At 40.6% G+C, this 17,238-nt stretch overlaps 2 protein-coding genes and 1 long non-coding RNA gene across 12 annotated transcripts in view; 1 reads left to right on the top strand and 2 right to left on the bottom strand.

The window, feature by feature from the left end:
* Window positions 1-1,187: 1,187 nt before the first annotated feature.
* On the bottom strand, window positions 1,188-2,041 carry LOC134214836 (uncharacterized). The gene is made up of 2 exons (XR_009979934.1): window positions 1,947-2,041; window positions 1,188-1,896 (listed from the first exon to the last, which is right to left on the bottom strand). It is a non-coding gene; the product is annotated as an uncharacterized LOC134214836 (long non-coding RNA).
* A 7,486-nt stretch (window positions 2,042-9,527) lies between these two features.
* Window positions 9,528-11,713, top strand: LOC134214837 (transmembrane protein 209). Of its 2 annotated transcripts, none has more exons than XM_062694134.1 (6): window positions 9,528-9,687; window positions 9,746-10,417; window positions 10,478-10,760; window positions 10,819-11,148; window positions 11,211-11,444; window positions 11,515-11,713. In XM_062694134.1, exons 1-6 carry the CDS (start codon window positions 9,677-9,679, stop codon window positions 11,641-11,643), a joined length of 1,659 nt encoding a protein of 552 aa, XP_062550118.1. In that variant the 5' UTR covers window positions 9,528-9,676; the 3' UTR covers window positions 11,644-11,713. The 2 variants fall into 2 exon arrangements, with proteins under 2 accessions (XP_062550118.1, XP_062550119.1); XM_062694135.1 differs by having other exon boundaries at window positions 9,749-10,417.
* A 1,420-nt stretch (window positions 11,714-13,133) lies between these two features.
* The window catches only part of LOC134210562 (85/88 kDa calcium-independent phospholipase A2), a 53,358-nt gene continuing 49,253 nt past the window's right edge, over window positions 13,134-17,238 (bottom strand). For all 9 annotated transcript variants that reach the window (XM_062686628.1, XM_062686625.1, XM_062686630.1 and 6 more), the window contains one exon: window positions 13,134-15,397. In XM_062686628.1, the coding sequence (XP_062542612.1) occupies window positions 15,165-15,397 (233 nt within the window). In that variant the 3' untranslated portion in view covers window positions 13,134-15,164. The remainder of the gene's footprint in view (window positions 15,398-17,238) is intronic.

Consider the following 17,238-nt stretch of genomic DNA (forward strand, 5'->3'; position numbering starts at 1 on the left):
GCAATTCCTGAAAGAATTCCTGAAGGATTTCGCGGAATAAATTTTCTAGAAACATTTCTGGAGGATTTCCTGAAGGAATTTCTGAAAGAGTTCTTGAAGGAACTCCTGGAAGTGTTCTAAGAGGAATTCTCGGAGGAGTATTTGGAAAAATTCCAAGATTTTTTCAAAAGTATATTTTATTGAATATCAATTTCAACTCTGGGAATACCCAGAGTAAATTCTGGAGAAATTCTTGGAGGATCTCCTCGAAAAATATCCAGAGGAATTCTTGAGAAACCCGATAGAATTTTTGAAAGAAATCTCGGTGCAATTCCCTATAGAGTTCTTGAAAAATTACCCTATAGAATTCCTGGATGAACTCCTTGTAGAATTCCCGGTGGAATATTTGGAAGAGTTCCTGGTTGAATTCCTGATGGAATACCGGGAGGAAATCGTTGTGAAAATCCCGGCTTCCCAGAGGAATTCCGGGGGGACTTCTACCAGTGGCTCTTTATGGACATGAAGCGTGGACGTTAAAGGAGGTAGACCGGAGAGCTTTCGGAGTTTCCGAGTGAAAGTGCTGCGTATAATACTTGGCGGGAAACTAGAAGATGGTGTGTGGCTCAGACGCATGAATCACGAGCTGTATCAAGTGTACAAAGAAGAAAATATTGTGAATCGTATAAAATACGGCAGACTACAGTGGGCTGGGCACAAGAAAGAATAGCGAAAATAGAATATTGAATATTGAACAGAGCACCGGACTAAGGCCGGCGAACACGCTGGCTGCACGCGGTGGATTCGGACCTGGGGACCCTAAACGTTCGGGGAACATCGCCCAAGACCGACGATTATGGAGCTCTACAATACGCCAGGCATAGGTGTATCTAGGTTGTAGCCAACCAGGTATCCGGATAGGTGATCTGGGAATTCCTTCAGGCGTTCTAAAAATTCGACCAGGAATTCTTCATGGCAATCCACCATGAAAAGAATTCTTTCCGACATTTTGGAAGAATTCTCGAAGGGAATTCTGATTTTGTTCATGAAGGAATTCCTGGATCATATACTGGAGAATTCCTTGGTGAATTTCCGGAATTCCTAAAGGAGCTCCCTAGAACTCGCGAATGATTTCGTCAGAATTCTCGAAGAAATTGCTCATACGGGTTTCTCAAAATTTTCATACGGTAACAGTAAAAGTTTAGTCAATATTTAATCGCGGTTGCATTTGGCAGAAGTGTGCCTATATTATAATTAGATACATTCTACAGTGTGCATATGTGTGCGAGGAAGAGGTTTAAGTTCACCATAAATCAAAGCTATTCACGAGTTCCACTATGGAGAAACTACAATTAGACACATTCAGTATTTTTATATCATACCTACTTCAAAATGAGACAAATAAATTGGCTTCTTTCCTACTCTATCTAATGGACTGCAACTCTGCACTGAAGTCGATCGCGAGGATACTTTCGACCAAATATTTGCGTTGGCCGATCCAACCCGCTCTTCGAACGAACGGAACGAACGATTGTTTCATCTCGGATTTCTTTTGAGTCAGTGGTTCACCGAGGACGGATATGGCCTTGCCAGCCGTTGTCGTGATGGCTGTTTCTGTTTTAAAATATTGGTCTAGACACTGATGAACGTTGCTTTCCTCGACATTCCCGTTGTTCTGGCCAACGTAGTCAGTTATTTCCTTCCTCCCTTCCTTCCAACTAACGTTTCTCATGAGAAAGTGCACTTGAATGCCGAATCTTGGACTGCAACACAGTCCGGGAGGTGATTTCCTCTTCTACCTGGGCTCCATTCGGCGCGCTGTGCCTCCTGTACTTCGAGAGTTAGTCCCAAATACTCGGTAGCAATTTCTGGCCGGACTATGTTCCAAAATTGTATTTCCTCCATGGTATTATGTTCACACTGTAATTGAACCGCACCGGTATAATATAATATAATATAATCGCAATTACCGCGTCGAACTTTTTGTTAAATTGAGGATTCTTTAAACCACGGAAATCGACGTTGCTCGGAAGAACACCGACGGTGACGTATTTTTGTTTTTGTTTCTTTTGACATTTGCTCTATACGTATGTGTTCGTGAGAGCAAATCATGATTTGGCTGCGTACCTACAGAAAATCTCCGATTATCTTAATACTCCGAAATCGGCGTATTAAGATTTAATCCGAGATTAAATGCGAGTATGATACTGCTTGATGCTTAGCAAAATCGAGGATAATACTAGATTCGCGTATTATCCTCGTTGGAGCTTACCGCCATAAGAGTAAAATCAGCAGTGATTCAAATCGTTCGGGGCTGTCAGTTTGAATATGAATCTGAAACATTGAATTTCCCAGCAGCTGTTCTAGATTCAGTTTTTATACCAGTCAACTGTCAAAAAAATAAAACTGGTATAACGCTCCGTTCTATTTTTTGCAGATTTGAACCACGATTGAATCACGAGATTCAAATATTTTTCAATTGTTTTGGTGTATGGATGCGTCATTTTATCTACGGATCAATCCACTTTGCAATTCCGGCGCCTTTCTTGGCAGTAACATAATGATTTCAATTAATTGAAAATTTGAAAAATATGAATAGAACACTGCTGGGTAAACCAGCGAGTTTGTTCTATTTTGCTCCAGATTCAAACTAGAATAGTGGTCGAAAATTTAGAATCAAACTGAATCACTCCTGATTTCACCCTTAGAATTGCAGTTCAGGTGGGAAGTAGGGTGTTCTTTTCTGAGACAACATTATTAGTAGTAGAAGGAAGGAAACACCCGGACATGGGATTTATGGTAGTAAGATTTAGAATTCATAACATGGGACGATCATTCAGTCACGTTCGCTTTGTGTGCGGCCAGTATCAAACAATGTTTTACTACATATTTTTTTATCAATGCCAATATTGCATTGATCAATGCATTGATATTTAACGTGTATTTGCTTAGAATTTAGTTTTGGGTCGCGCGGATTTGGCGCAGAATGGATTTTCATGTTGCGCGGAAATGGCGTGGATTTGATTTTAGTCGGCGCGGATTTGGCGCGGAAAATATTTCAGGATCTCCGTAATAACCCTGCAATTTCTATCCCGAAGGGAATTGAAAGCTTTGATATTGATCGCTATCATTGGCTCTCTGAAGAACCGTTTGTTTTTTGGACATACATGCAGCATGTAGTGCATGCATGTGGCTTTCCTTCAGCCTGTCTCGGCTCATCACCGATGCCGGCCGGTCTCGGCTCGACTCTGCTGCTGCTGCCGGTATCTGCTCAGCATTGCTGCTTTGTCGGGTCTGTAGGGTGGACTGCTGCGGTACTGGCTAGGTTTCGGCTGATGATGGTGGCTTCGATGACTTCATTCCCTGCTAAAAGGTGTGAGTGCTGTTCCATCGATGATGCGGTTGCTTCGCTTGTCCCGGTCAGAATGAAAGGAAAAAATTGCGTTGCGCTATTTTATGGCTTCTCGGCAGACCCAGCGGCTGCTCATTCGCTGGTGTCTGCACCAATCAGAACGTGGTAATGGAATGATGCAAGAATTATGCGGTACCCATATTTATAGGTTCCCTTGATCTCAATGTATTTCATTGAAAACAATTTCATGCCTATTGAAACAAGTTTTTCGGGTCTTATCAAGCATGAACATGAAAGGCATACTTGAAATCTGTCGATTGAGGGGCTTACCGCAGAAATTTGTCCACTGAGACGAACGCTATTAACGTTTAAAATCTTTCAACACAGCGTAACGCGGTCGATTTGAATATTTTGAAATGACACCTGGTATAGTAAAGAGAGACGTAAGTCCTACGTCAAAATTGTCACGCAAACGCTCTCTAATTAGTTGATTGTACTACATTTTCGAAATGATTCTATTGCGAAAAACTCTTTAGTAAGTATATTAGTGGTTCTGAAAAGATCCATTCACAATGTTAGATGTAAATTTCCTCTTGAGCGGTTCAACTGGGAGTTTATGATTGTTTAAAACATTATGAATCGATGTCTGCAGGAATACCAAACGCTTAACCGCTGCTGCCATCGGCCGAGAAAACTTGATCAGTAGTGTTGTCGTGACAATTCTGTCGTGTGACGATTCTGCCTTGCTCTTAAAAAGGCTTTAGGTTTGCGAATGCGTGGCGACACGATGATGCAACAGTTCAAAAATTCCGACGATGTGCGCGTGCTGCTGTTATTGCTTTGCCTGTTTCGGTCAGATTGAGAGGAAAAATTCGCGCTGCGCAATTTTATGCTTCTTAGCAGACCTAGCGTGAGCTCATTCGTTGACCTCTGCACCAATCAGAACGTGGTAATGGAATGATGCAAGCAGGGACGGGAATGGTTGACATTTCTTTTTACCATTCATTCTTCCATGCAAAAAAATAAAAACAAAACCACGGCAGCCACAGCAACAGCCACGCCAAGCAGACGACAGTCATTACATGCTTTTACCATTTTCTCTCCCCAAAATTAATGTTTTCGTACAATAATTTCACAACGTATAACCGTTTTTGGTGGGAAATATTCATTTCATTACTACTTGCTTGATTTAGAGACAAGAACGAATAAATCAGTACCTACGGATAGCACTCCTTCTAGGCTTTGCGCCACAGGTAATTAAACTCGATTCTGTGCTGTTTGCGCTGCGCACGAGCTGAAACAAAAAATCTCACGCAAATGCTCACCGCGCGCGCGCCGGCACGACTCTAACGTAGCAGCAAGCAAACAGTTTGCTTCATCGGAAAAATAAATGTCGCGTACATTTTTTTTGGTTAACTGTTTCGGCTTGTTTGGCGCATGAAATTTGACTGAAAAAAAGATAAACATTCGCATAATCAAAGTGTTTTAATGTACATTTCCCAACACTGGATGCAAGAATTATGCGGTACCCATATTTATAGGTTTTCGTGAATTCAATGTTTTGCTTTGAAAACAGTGTTAGGCCTATTGAAACAAGTTTTCGGATATTATCAAGCATTAATATAAAAGGCATACTTGAAAGCTGTCGATTGAGGGGTTAACTGCAGAAATCTATTCACTAGGGTAAAAGCTATTAACGTTTGAAATCTTTCAACACAGCGTAACGCGGCCGATTTAGAAATTTTGAAATGACACCATGTATAGTAAAAAGAGACGTAAGTCCTACGTCAAAAAGGGATATTTATGGAAATTTAACAATTTTTAAAAAATACAAAAAGACTGCAGATTTGATTTGCCGCCTTAAATGGCAATATTACAGCTTCTGTTTAAGCCCAAAAGAGTTCAAATCGGGTCATAGACGGCTGAGATATTGGTGTGACAATTCTTCATTAGTAGTCTGAAAATATGTCTCATATTCGTATTTCACAGATATCTCTGAAACCGAATTTCCGATTGCAGAAAAAAATTAATGGGTCCAAAGACAAAAACATAGCTCTCGTTTAAAGATAAAATCGCACAAATCGGTCCAAGCACGACTGAGATCTTGATGGGACATTTTTTACCAATGTGTGAAGTTGCTTTATGACTAATGCTTTATGTTCGTATTTCAGAGATATCTCCGGAACCCAATGTCTAATTGCAAAAACAAAATACAATGGGTTCAATGGCAAACTCATAGCTTTCGTTTAAAGATAAAATCATGCAAATTGGTTTACAGACGGCTGAGATATTCATGTGACAGTATTTTGTTAGTTTTCTGAAAATACACTTCATGTTCGTATTTCTCACATATCTCTGGAACCAAATGTCCGATTGCAAAAAAAAAATAACTTGGACAATGACGAAGTCATAGCTTTCGTTTAGTGTTAAAATCGTGCAAATCGGTCCACGGACGGCTGAGATCTTGATGTGAGATTTTTGTAACGCACACACATACGCACACACGCACACACACACACACACACACACACACACACACACATACATACATGTGCTCAGTTCGTCGAGCTGAGTTGATTGGTATATACGACTAGGGTCTCCGAATCTCAGATAAAAAGTCGGTTTTTCAAGCGATCTTTATACCCTTCTTAGGATGTAAGAAGGGTAAAAAACGTAAGTTTATCGAAATAATTCTGTTGCGAACGATTTTGATTGAGTACCTAAATCAATTTTGCTGGTTCTTCCATAGGTCAAAGTTTTCACCAAACGAGTTGCGATAAATGACGGAACATGAAATGACCGTATTGCAGTAATTAAACTACGACAACTATGACTTCCACCGTGACCAACGCAAAGATATTCAACAAGTGGCAAATGGAAAAAAGGTGTCGGAACATATTAAACGAACGAACGCAAAACCTTGTTCTGGCAGAGATTCAAGGAAACTTAGAATGTACTCCCAAACAGACAGAACTGGAGCCGGACCAGAACGGGAAAAACTTCTATACGCGCTGTATTCAAGGAAGATGGCTCCTGGTGAAAACGTCCACGACATGTATCCCTACGAACCAAGGAAACCGGGTATCTGGAGCGATTTACCCAGGTGTTGGAACGGTATCGTCACTTGCGACTAGTTGATAGATGCCGTTCAGTTGCACCAATAATTGCGACGGAGGAGGAAATCCTGACCAACCATGAATACCGGAGCAGGTGGAAATTCTGCGAAGGATGGAGCGAAGTGCGGACTCGAAACAGTTCGAGGAGCCGCATTACTATGCCTTTTTAGTGCACGTATAATTGTTCGCTATTAGCTAATACATGAATATTATGCATCTCGAGAAAAACACAACTATTGCGGATTCCTGCTGGTAGCCTCTCAGGTAATCGCAACAGTCACTAAATACAACAGAGTCAATATGAATCTTCCCCATCATATGCACTTGCCATGAAAAACTCTCTCATGTGCTCAGTGACTCCGGTGGTCTCTCACTAATACAATCGAACACTGCTTTCATTTGGCAAAAAACATGTGGTTTTGTTTTCAGCGGGAAAATTCTCCCTATCTTTTAACCCGGCGGCTATCTTGACGTTTACCTTCGCAGTCGAGCCTGCGAGCGTAAGACCGCCGCGGTATTCTAGAAAAAGATAAGCGCGACAATATGATTAAGATGCGGTGAATGTCGTCGTTGCGAAACGGGTTCAGCCGAGGGTTCAGCATGGGACTGCCATCATCGAATTATTGCTGCGAGCCAGAGATTTTGCCGTGGAAACCATCATCGAGTTTGCCGATCAATATAAAGTACTTCCGTTGAAATTTTATGTGATTTATTAATTTATGCTCGTGTATCAATAGAAATTTTATAAAGAAATGGGACATTTTGTTGTTTATTGCTTTTGACAGTTCAAAACTAAACCAAAATCATTAAAGCGACGTTATACTATTTTTATTGTAGATCCAGTTGAAAACCGAACTGAGCTTTCGCGACATTCGCATTTTCTCCCATTTCCGAATGTCGCAACTGCATCGCGAGTGGTGCGCATGATGGCGCACGGCTGTGGCATAGATGCGCACTACTCGCAATGCAGTTGCGACATCTGGAGATAGGAGAAAATGCGATTGTCGCGAGACCTCAGTTCGGTTTTCAACTGGATCTACAATATATACCGGAAAGTTATACTATGCGCTAATAAATTAAAGTTATACTTATCTCAGTATTGTTCAAGTTTAAACCTGGGAGCTGCGGATAGAGTCAAAACGAGCGTCTATAGATAGTGGAATATATAGATGAGCGAAGATAAATCCTCTGTCTCCAAACGAACTGTCAAACGTGTCTCCAAACGAGCATGACGTCACGATTTCAATGGAAATGTTAAGGGCTGTGACGTCATATGCGCGTGTGCACGGTCAAAAAAAGCGACTCAGCCATGCTTTCGCTCATCTATAGATTCTACTATCTATACGAGTGTCAACGAATCTCCAAAGCAAGCTGTCAAAAAGTATCCATCGCATCGGGAGAGGTTTTCTGCATTTTGAGCACAACCGAGAGAGTACACGTATAAATCGACTCAAACTAAATATAGCTCATTTTGAACAAATTTCAATTTTCTGGCGTCATTTTAAATATATCGACGGATTCAATGTAAGTGGAGGGTATGAATTAATTTAACATTCGACATGTTAATTAATACAAGGCAGTAAATTTACGAAATCTTTTTAATGAATTTTATAAAGAAAAACACAATGATAATTCGATGTGAGAAAATCGTAACGTGTACATTGAACACCGAGAGGAAATTTTCGAGTTTCAAGCAAAACATCTTGAAAATTGGATTCGATCGAGTCCGCAGCTCCCAGGTTTAAACTAATGCGGGGTCAACCAGGCGAATAGCCAGTAGGGTGGTTCAAAAAATCGATTTTGCTCCACAGTGCTCATCTGATTCTTTACCATGTTCTGAGTGTCCTCTGAAAATTTCAGCTCATTTGGGTTAAAACTGATTTAGCACAAGCCATTTCAAGTTTGCATGCAAATTAGTATGAGGAAATTTATTTTTTCATTATACTGTTAATGACGCTTCCCCATCAAGCGCATGTTAAAAGAAAACCTACATAGCTGAAAGGAATACTCAGCAGCTTTCACTCAGTGAAAACCCCATCTCAATTAATCGTTCCAATAATTAGTAATCGAATTTCATCTATACCGTGGTTTTCTGGAGCTAATTGCATAACTCATCAACAGGCAACATTGCTGCTCGTGGCGCGAAAGATAGCACACACAAATTCAGGCTACTATGTTGCACTGCACATTTCAGTGATGCCCTCAAAGAAGTTTTACGATCATGACTAAAGATTTGCAACATGTCTTAAAATCGATTACTAATTATTGGGACGATTAATCAACACGCGGTTTTCGTTGGGTGAAACCTGTTGAGTACCCCTTTTAGCTATGTAGGTTTTCTTTTAACCAGCGCTTAATGGAGAAACGTCATTAACAGTATAATGAAAAAATAAATTTCCCCATACTAATTTGCATGCAAACTTGAAACGGCTTGTGCTAAATCAGTTTTAATCCAAATGAGCTCAAATTTTCAGAGGACACTCAGAACATGGTAAAGAATCAGATGAGCACTGTGGAGCAAAATCGATTTTTTGAACCACCCTAACCCTAATATTGACCATTGCACGAGTTAAAATCTCCATATAAAAAAAATTGTAAACATTGCCCTCATGAGAAGTCACTCCCATTTATACACGGGTAAAAAAATGTAAACATTGCCCTCATATGGTGTCCGATGACGTCATGGTGCAATCGTTGATAGCAACATTATAGACCAATGCAAACTCTAACTTAACCTCACTTATTTTGACAGTTCACAGAGCTTGTTTACAAGGTGTTAGAAGAAAAATCGATGAAGGGAAAATTAAATTTCATATTTTTATTTTAAAATTGCTGTGATCCGAATATTTAAGTGTTATTCTTTACATTCAGCATGAAATCAATCGCAAAGGACATCTACATGCGAATAAAATGACGAAACAATTTTAGCGGAAGCTGCGCCGGAGGCTAAGTCCCGGAGAAAAAGCTCTGTGAACTGTCAACCTACGTCATCATGCAATGGTCAATACCGATGCCGAAATTTGTGAGAGTCCGACGCTGAGAGAGAACCGAGAGAACTGTCAAAAAGTTATGCTTCGCGAAACGCGCGTCGAACGGTTGAACATCTAATCAAAACAGTTTCTGCCATTCATTTTGTCACATTTTCCAAATCGGCAAATTTAAATGAACAAAATTTTGCAAATTTTCCATTTATTTGATTAATTTCATTCTATACTAAGAAATCTCCATAAAAATGTCAACCAGGTGAGTAAATTTTATTGTTCATCGATCAAATTTTGAGTTTTTTTTTCTATTTTAACAGCAGCCCCAATTCACCTTCGCTGCGGAGCCCGCTGGTGGATCGAACGCTAAATCTGAACCTGAACAACCGGCGTTCTCGGGAATGTTTAGTGTGGGGATCCATTAACGTCGGTCTCCTCTCAGTACTTTTGTTCGACATCTCCAACAAATGCCCATACTCTTTTTCCCAGTGGTATTATTTGGAATATGCGGCGGCTTCAATAATCGGTGTGAGTGTTTTGTATTACTTTGGCCGTTACTTCTACTACCTGTTTAGTAAGGAGCCCATCCGTGGAACGGATCAGCAGCGCCAGCTGCTCAAATTCGAGTTGGACGATAATTCGTTCATCGCTACCACACCGGCGGCGAAGAAACCGGCCCCATCACTTAACGTTGGGGCCACTCCGGCCAATATGTCCTCGGTAAGTTTGCACTCATTCAACGAAAGTGGAATGTCCATGGCATCCGCCGGATGGATTTACAATCGTGGCAGTCCAATGCCGCAGCAGTCGCAACAAGCGAATGCCTCCCAGACGGGTGTTGGGGGAATGTCATCGTTCCAGCATCAGTCGTTCGATGGGTCATTCAATGCCAGTGCAAACAATAATTCGGGAACGTTTTCACCGTCTATGCGAAAGCTGGCCAACAAGAGCGATTTTATTGTCGACGAGAAAGGGTTGCAGAATTATTTGAAGTATGATAGACAGGTAGCAAGGAGGAGTGTCAGGAGTATTAACATATTTTATTTTTTCAGGGAAGTAACCAACGAGGAGAAAAACAATAGCGCGTTTCTGGAGCGGATGAACATATCGGGTAGCAGTTTTAACTCGTTTTGGAACAGTTACAAACTGGATGACATGTCCAGTTTATTAAAAACATCTCTCTATCAGCTCTCACCTTCGGCTCCACCGAGCAAGCAAACACTGAAGGAACACGAGAGTGGTCCTTACAATCCAATCGATGCAGACGTCAGTTCGGAAGTACTAAAAAAAGTTTCTTCTGTGCAGCTCTCCAATTATGTTGCAAATCTTCGAATGGTGAGAGCATTCAAAATTAAACAGAATAGTTCAGTAAAGTCAAATTTTATTTTTCCAGTGGGTTTCAATGACCATCATGCAGCGAATTGTGGCGGAAATGAACAGCATCGATAATTCGTTCAAAACGCGAGGCTTCTCCGACATCCAGCTCGGCAACGTAGGATTGGAGCGACTGAAGAAAACGGCAGAAAATCAGCAATTAGTAACCCTTTACATCCCTAAACTCCCACTGCTGATCCCGTTCTTGGAGATGTCTACCAATCAGGAGTATCTTGTTCAGCGGATCAAAGACTTGGCCAAAGGAAGCTGTATTGCTGATTACCGATGGAACTCTGGATCGTCTTACAAAGGACTCAACTGGGACGAACATTTACCAACGGATTCAGCCGTAAGTAACACCGTATTGAACCCGTTTGGAACGGTCTTTTGCTAACGAAATTTGTCTTACAGATCATTTTCCATCTGTTCTGCACCTACATGGACAGTCAACTGCGGCCATTGCCGCAACCCGGCGGGCGTCCCTTTTACAATCGTTACGTGGTCGTCGCAGACAAGAAGACTCCGAAGGAAACGTTGGCCGAGGTGGCCACCAAGAACAAAGCCAAATGCGCCATCCTGTGTTCGAATCCGATGAAGCCGAAGTTCAACTTCGTTTCGGACGACAAAATTCACAACTGTGCCCATGTAGGATCAGTTGCAAAGTAAAAATGAAAGAAGGAGAATTACTTACAGAATTATTTTTGCCTTTTTCCAGGATCGTAACAACCTATTCTACGTTCTCATTCAGTTTTTGATCTACATGAAGAATCACCAAGAGGGGCTGGTAGAAGGAATCAACCTCGGAAAAAGCGGTATTAACATTTTGTGTGTTCTTGAAGATTAGATAGAGTAAGTAGCGTATATGTTTAACTAATTTCAAAGTTCTGAATTTGACAAATTTTGTGATCTGAAAAGCCAGTGTTCGTTTTGATGGGAAAGAAAATCCTGTTCTTTTGGAAAGAATACCAAACCTCCCATTACTGAGTAGGTATTCGAAAAGCAGAGAAATATTGTTTCTTATATTCTGTTTCGCCAAGTCCTGGTGCGGATTTGAACCGACTAATCGAGCGTCTCGTCTGTTCACCAAGGAGGTGCGGCTCCAACAGCGCCTTAGTGAGAAATTCCACCTCTCGCGAGCTATATCTAAAATGGCATCCCCATCCCAGTGGATATGGAACCTTGAGCCAACAATCTACTGTTCCCGAAACATCAATTTGTTCGAGAATACGACAATGAAATAATGCGGACTTATTTTACGGCAACGACTTTTAGCGCGTAACAACGGGCACGCATAGGAACATGGAACGTTTTAACCCCGTACTGACGAAACTACCCATGTGGCATCAATCATAGTAACCCATGAGTCAATAGACTAAATTTGACAGCTCTATCAGTTGAACCTAACCGTGATGGCAAAAACAGGGAAGCAAATCAAGGAAGTTCAAGGAATGGTACCCCGCCGCTTCCAAAACGGATATCGTGCAGCACTTTGTGGACGCCGGATACGCCGCTCTTGGCACTATTAGACAACAATCAGAGCCGGGAGGTCAGTGAGAAGGTACCTGGCGAAGCAATTATCTGTCTTAGCTTTTTGCCTTTCTCGTATACTAAGTATACGTAAAGGCTATATGTTCGCTCCTATGTTGTTTCCTATTGAAAATTGGCCAGATCGGACTATGGGATCGGAAGTTATGGCCAAAATACTTTCTTACGGAATAATCGCGTAAAAAAGTGTCACTCATTTTTCAAGCACTTATTCTCAACCGATTTATTCGCAACAAGTTGCATTCGACGCAGAATTTGGTCCCATTATTTCCTATTGAAAATTGGCTGCATTGAACCATGGGCACGGGAGTAATGAACAAAATACATTTTTTTATTTGCACGAGAAAGGCACCATCACTGCTAGGTGGATTAATCAGGATTTTTTTTATCACAGTCCGAAAAAAAGTCCATTTTTTAATGCAAAGGTTACAATCGAAAAAACTGTTATTATGGTTTTCAATCCACCTCTATTCCTGCTGCGCAGAGTACAGAGTATTCACTTCACTGCATGTGAAAAAGGCTAAAGGTCAACAAATGTGAAGTGATCTTTAAGTGGAGTGAATGTGGAATCCATAATAAGGTCCCTAACATGGCAATAGGTTAAAGTGATAGCTGGACAACGCTCATGATGTAGATCTTTCAAACCGGCCCTTTGCACCACTCGGGTTGTACTGGGCCCATAAGTTAGTGAAAGATTTTACGGTTCTATACTGTTAACAACAGCCATCTCAGGCTCACATTGGCGTTTTTGGAGTTTCGGACCTCAATAACAAAACGTGTTGGGGAGTATATTTTTCCCAAAAACTTTTTATAACATTTCGTTTCGGTTTTCATATGTTTTCATTTGTACAGAAAATTTTCAGTGGAATTGTCAAACACAATATGTTCCGGCATATTTATTTTACTGTGCTTTTGCAAAAAAAAAAAAAATGAATGTGTAAATTTATTTTTAATGAAATCCTTGTTTATGATACTGAATAAATAACATATTTTTCTTTACACCATTAGTGCGAATGTTATCGTGAATGTTATCAATAATTTTCAAATATTTTTCTCAAAAGTTAATAAGCTTCAATTGATGGCAGATAATCTTTTCTATGAAAAAGTTCTTTTCCGTTTTACCAATAATTCATATCCTTCATTTAAAAATTAATTCATTAGAACTTAGTCGGATACGTAAACAACGATTAGACTAGTCGAAGCGAATCTAATTATCCAGAACTTTGCAAAGTCAATGGTAGCGGTTACGACTCTTGCCCTTGTTAACCAACAATGTCGAGCTATTTGAAAATTATTGACGATAACTTAATAAGCCTTTAAGGCGTGCCATAAAGCATACAACATTTTGAACCCAAAACAATGAAGGTCGCTATGCGAACGTGGAATTTTTTCTTTAGTGGCCCTGATCACCACTTACTTACAAAGAGAGACAAAAGTGATAACTACAGTAAGGAAGTCCGTTAAAGAGCATATGCCATAATGTGATGGAGCTAGTAGTTTGGTCTTGGTGGTTTTAGTTTCGTAAAGGAACATTTACTAGATGAGAACGACCATTTTGCATTAGCAATACAAATCACACTGGTAATAAATCCCCATTTGGCGCACTGAAATAACTCAATGCTGCTACCTGTGTGGTTGGCGTGCAGAATATAGTTTTTATGCTTTAATAAGGAGCGTTGTTGTTGGAGCATACACATATTTGACATCAAGCTCTTGCTTTACTATTGTAGAACGATTAGATGACCATACAAACTTGTAGGGTGATAAAACCCACAAACAAACCAGCTGTTCGTTATGCAAATACGAAAAGAAATTGATACAGAAAACTGTATCATGCCACCTAAGTCCCTGTTCTAGCAAGAGCTTGATATGTAAGTGCGCTATTATATTGTAAACTAACATACCGACCACATTTTTAAAGTGAACGAAATTTATGCGTATTCAAGTTAAAAGAATAGCTACAAATACAAATAATTTTAAAAAAATGCCTTCTCGGATTTTTTTGTCCAAAAATAATAATTTGTAATATTTATTTTTTATTATCTCTCCTTTGACCTTTCGGGGACCAGAAGGACATAATTTTAATTAAATGTTTGTAACGGTCTTAGATTTGTTTAAAATTTCAAATGTTTTCGACAAATGGAATGTACGCCAAGTGGGGTCACGGTGTTATCAATATTTGGAAGCATTATTATACCTTTGCTATTCTTATACTCATATTTGTAAAGACAAAACATTTTCATATAACAATAAGCTCCACAACATACATGTAAAAATCCTCAGAACAAACAGACAAAAAGAATGGATCTTCTTTGTTTCAATGACGAGCTTACACACAAGCACAAATATTCAGTTATTCCCACGAATTTTATCGGCCATTTTTTCGATCGTCAAATGAGCTTCGTATGGTGCATGTGTGCAGTAAATGTATGAAGCCGTTGGGTTACTTTCGCTTTTACTCTGTAAATTTATTTTATCGTTGTACTCTGACTATAAACTAATCGGAATTTTCTGTTTTCCCGGAAAAAAGTCAAAAATCCAACTGTCACAAGTAGATATATTGGTTTCTTCTGCATTTTATGGGTATTGTAAAAATATGATTCCTGTTGTCCTTTTTTTCCGCTTACATTACGCTTACTGGATATTAGTTTACGAATTGTATTGTCTCTGAGATTTTTAGGGATTGATCCACCTATTATATGCTTCTCTCATCCGCGATTAAGACAGAAAATACGAAACGAAGAACCTACCTATGATCTGAGTTCTACCACTGCACACGGTACGGTCACACTACTACGGTCCACTACGAACGTCTGCGCCTCACTTGAGTTGGTTGATCATTTCGATGACCTTTCGCCGGTTAGTGTACATGTAGGCTTTGACCTCCCACAGCATGTTGATGAGCGGTTCGTCGATCTTCTCGTCCATTGCGATGTCGACGGACATCTGCGGATTGAAGCGATAGTACGGAACTCCAATCATACTACACCAGGCACGGGCGCGATCCACCACGCGTCCATCGGAGGCCGTCGCTTGGTCGACCAGGAGGTTCCCTGTGAAGGGTGAAAGAGTTTCGATAAAGGAAAAGTGATGGTCAATTGCAATTGGCGGATTATCAGTACTAAACCCATATAGGCATTGCAAGTGCATTCAATAACATCTTTTTTACCATTTCGTTAATTTAAGGCTAAATGGCCGCATCCAGAATAATGCGTCGTGCGAGGAAGATAATGATGGCACTGTTGCAGTACTTCTGTTTGATTGTTGGCAAGCTTTGTTTGGATGCGCAGCTTGTTTACACCGACTATATATTTTCGGCTGGTTACAATAAGTTACCATTATTCGCCGATTGATATGAAAGACGATATGTGTTGGAATAAGTTCATACGCAGAGCTAGTACCTCGTTTGGAATCCCCGGGAAGTAATGCTGCCATGATTCGTTCCGGATGGAAATAACTTCTTTATACTTTAGCATATGGATCACCGTAGCGGGTAGATCGTAGACCCTAACGATTACCGTAAATCGATATCTTGTATTCCTTTCCTTCGCACACAATGAATTATTGGCAGTGGCTGATTTTCTACTCGCCGCAGCCACATCCAGGCGCTATAATATATGCACAAAATAGCCAGCAAGAGTTAACCGCCAGAAATTTGTATGGCGAAAGACATCTAACGCTGGTTTTCTCAAAATTAGGAGCTTTTCATGAAAAACTATTTGGTACCGGTTATGAGGGATGGTGTCCGCTACTACGCATACCAAATATGTTTTCGATTAAAGTGCTTAATTTTGAGAAATCGTACCTTAGATGCCTTTCGCTATACTGATTTCAAAAAGTTAACTCCTTGTGTGCCGCTGTAAGCACGCTCAAAGCAGTCGATTCATTATTAATCGCTTGGAATTGTGTTCTGATTGAGAGCGCAAAGCGACTTCTTTGCCTATCAATCATATCAGAAAACAATTTCGGGTATTGTGCAATAGGACATCGGCAGTTGAATCTGCTTTAAATAAATCGCCTGCTTTGAGCGTGCTTACAGCGGCACACTAGGAGTTAACTTTCTGAAATCAGTATGGCGAAAGGCATCTGATGTTCGATTTCTCAAAATTAAGCACTTTAATCGAAAACATATTTGGTATGCGTAGTAGCGGACATCATCTGTCATAACCGGTACCAAATAGTTTTTCATGAAAAGTTACTAATTTTGAGAAAACCCGCGTTAGATGTCTTTCGCCATACAAATTTCGGGCGGGTAACTCATGCTGGCTATTTGCGCATATACGATAGCGCCTGGATGAGGAAGCGGCGGGTAGAAAATCAGCCACTGCCAATAATTCATTCACCGAGTAGTGATCCTGCCTTTCTCCCATTTAGTCGAGACATCAACCTTATGTGGGGCTTATATAATTCGATGTACCATTTACTTCATTCAAACGCAGCGGTCGATCGTTATGCAATTCAATAGTGATCAACAAGGCTTTGTTCCCTATCGAATAAAACTTGTTGCGAGAAAATCGGTTGAAGATTACTATATGAAAAGTTGTCTAATGTTTTTCTTAGCTTTTGTGCACACACATACACACGGACAGACAGTAGGGTAGTGGGGCTGGGAAGCTGAACCCCGGCCAGGTACCTCCAAAACCGGGGGAGGAAGGACCTGGAAAGGTCCGTCCACCCAGGAAAGACGGTGGTATGGGGTTACGGCAGGCTGAGAGCCGCCCCAGACCAGGGAAATAGAGGGGGATGACGCCTCCTGGACCCTGGTCAAGAACAAGAGGAAACCTGTGAGGTGCATACAAGACTTACACTCTTGCAGCGTCCTACTCCTCGCGCATGATAGATAATGACGATGATGACAGATTGATTGTATCAGCGTCATTGCACTGCTTCGTCA

Source organism: Armigeres subalbatus, chromosome 2 (assembly GCF_024139115.2).
Source record: "Armigeres subalbatus isolate Guangzhou_Male chromosome 2, GZ_Asu_2, whole genome shotgun sequence".
Taxonomy (NCBI): Eukaryota; Metazoa; Arthropoda; class Insecta; order Diptera; family Culicidae; genus Armigeres; species Armigeres subalbatus.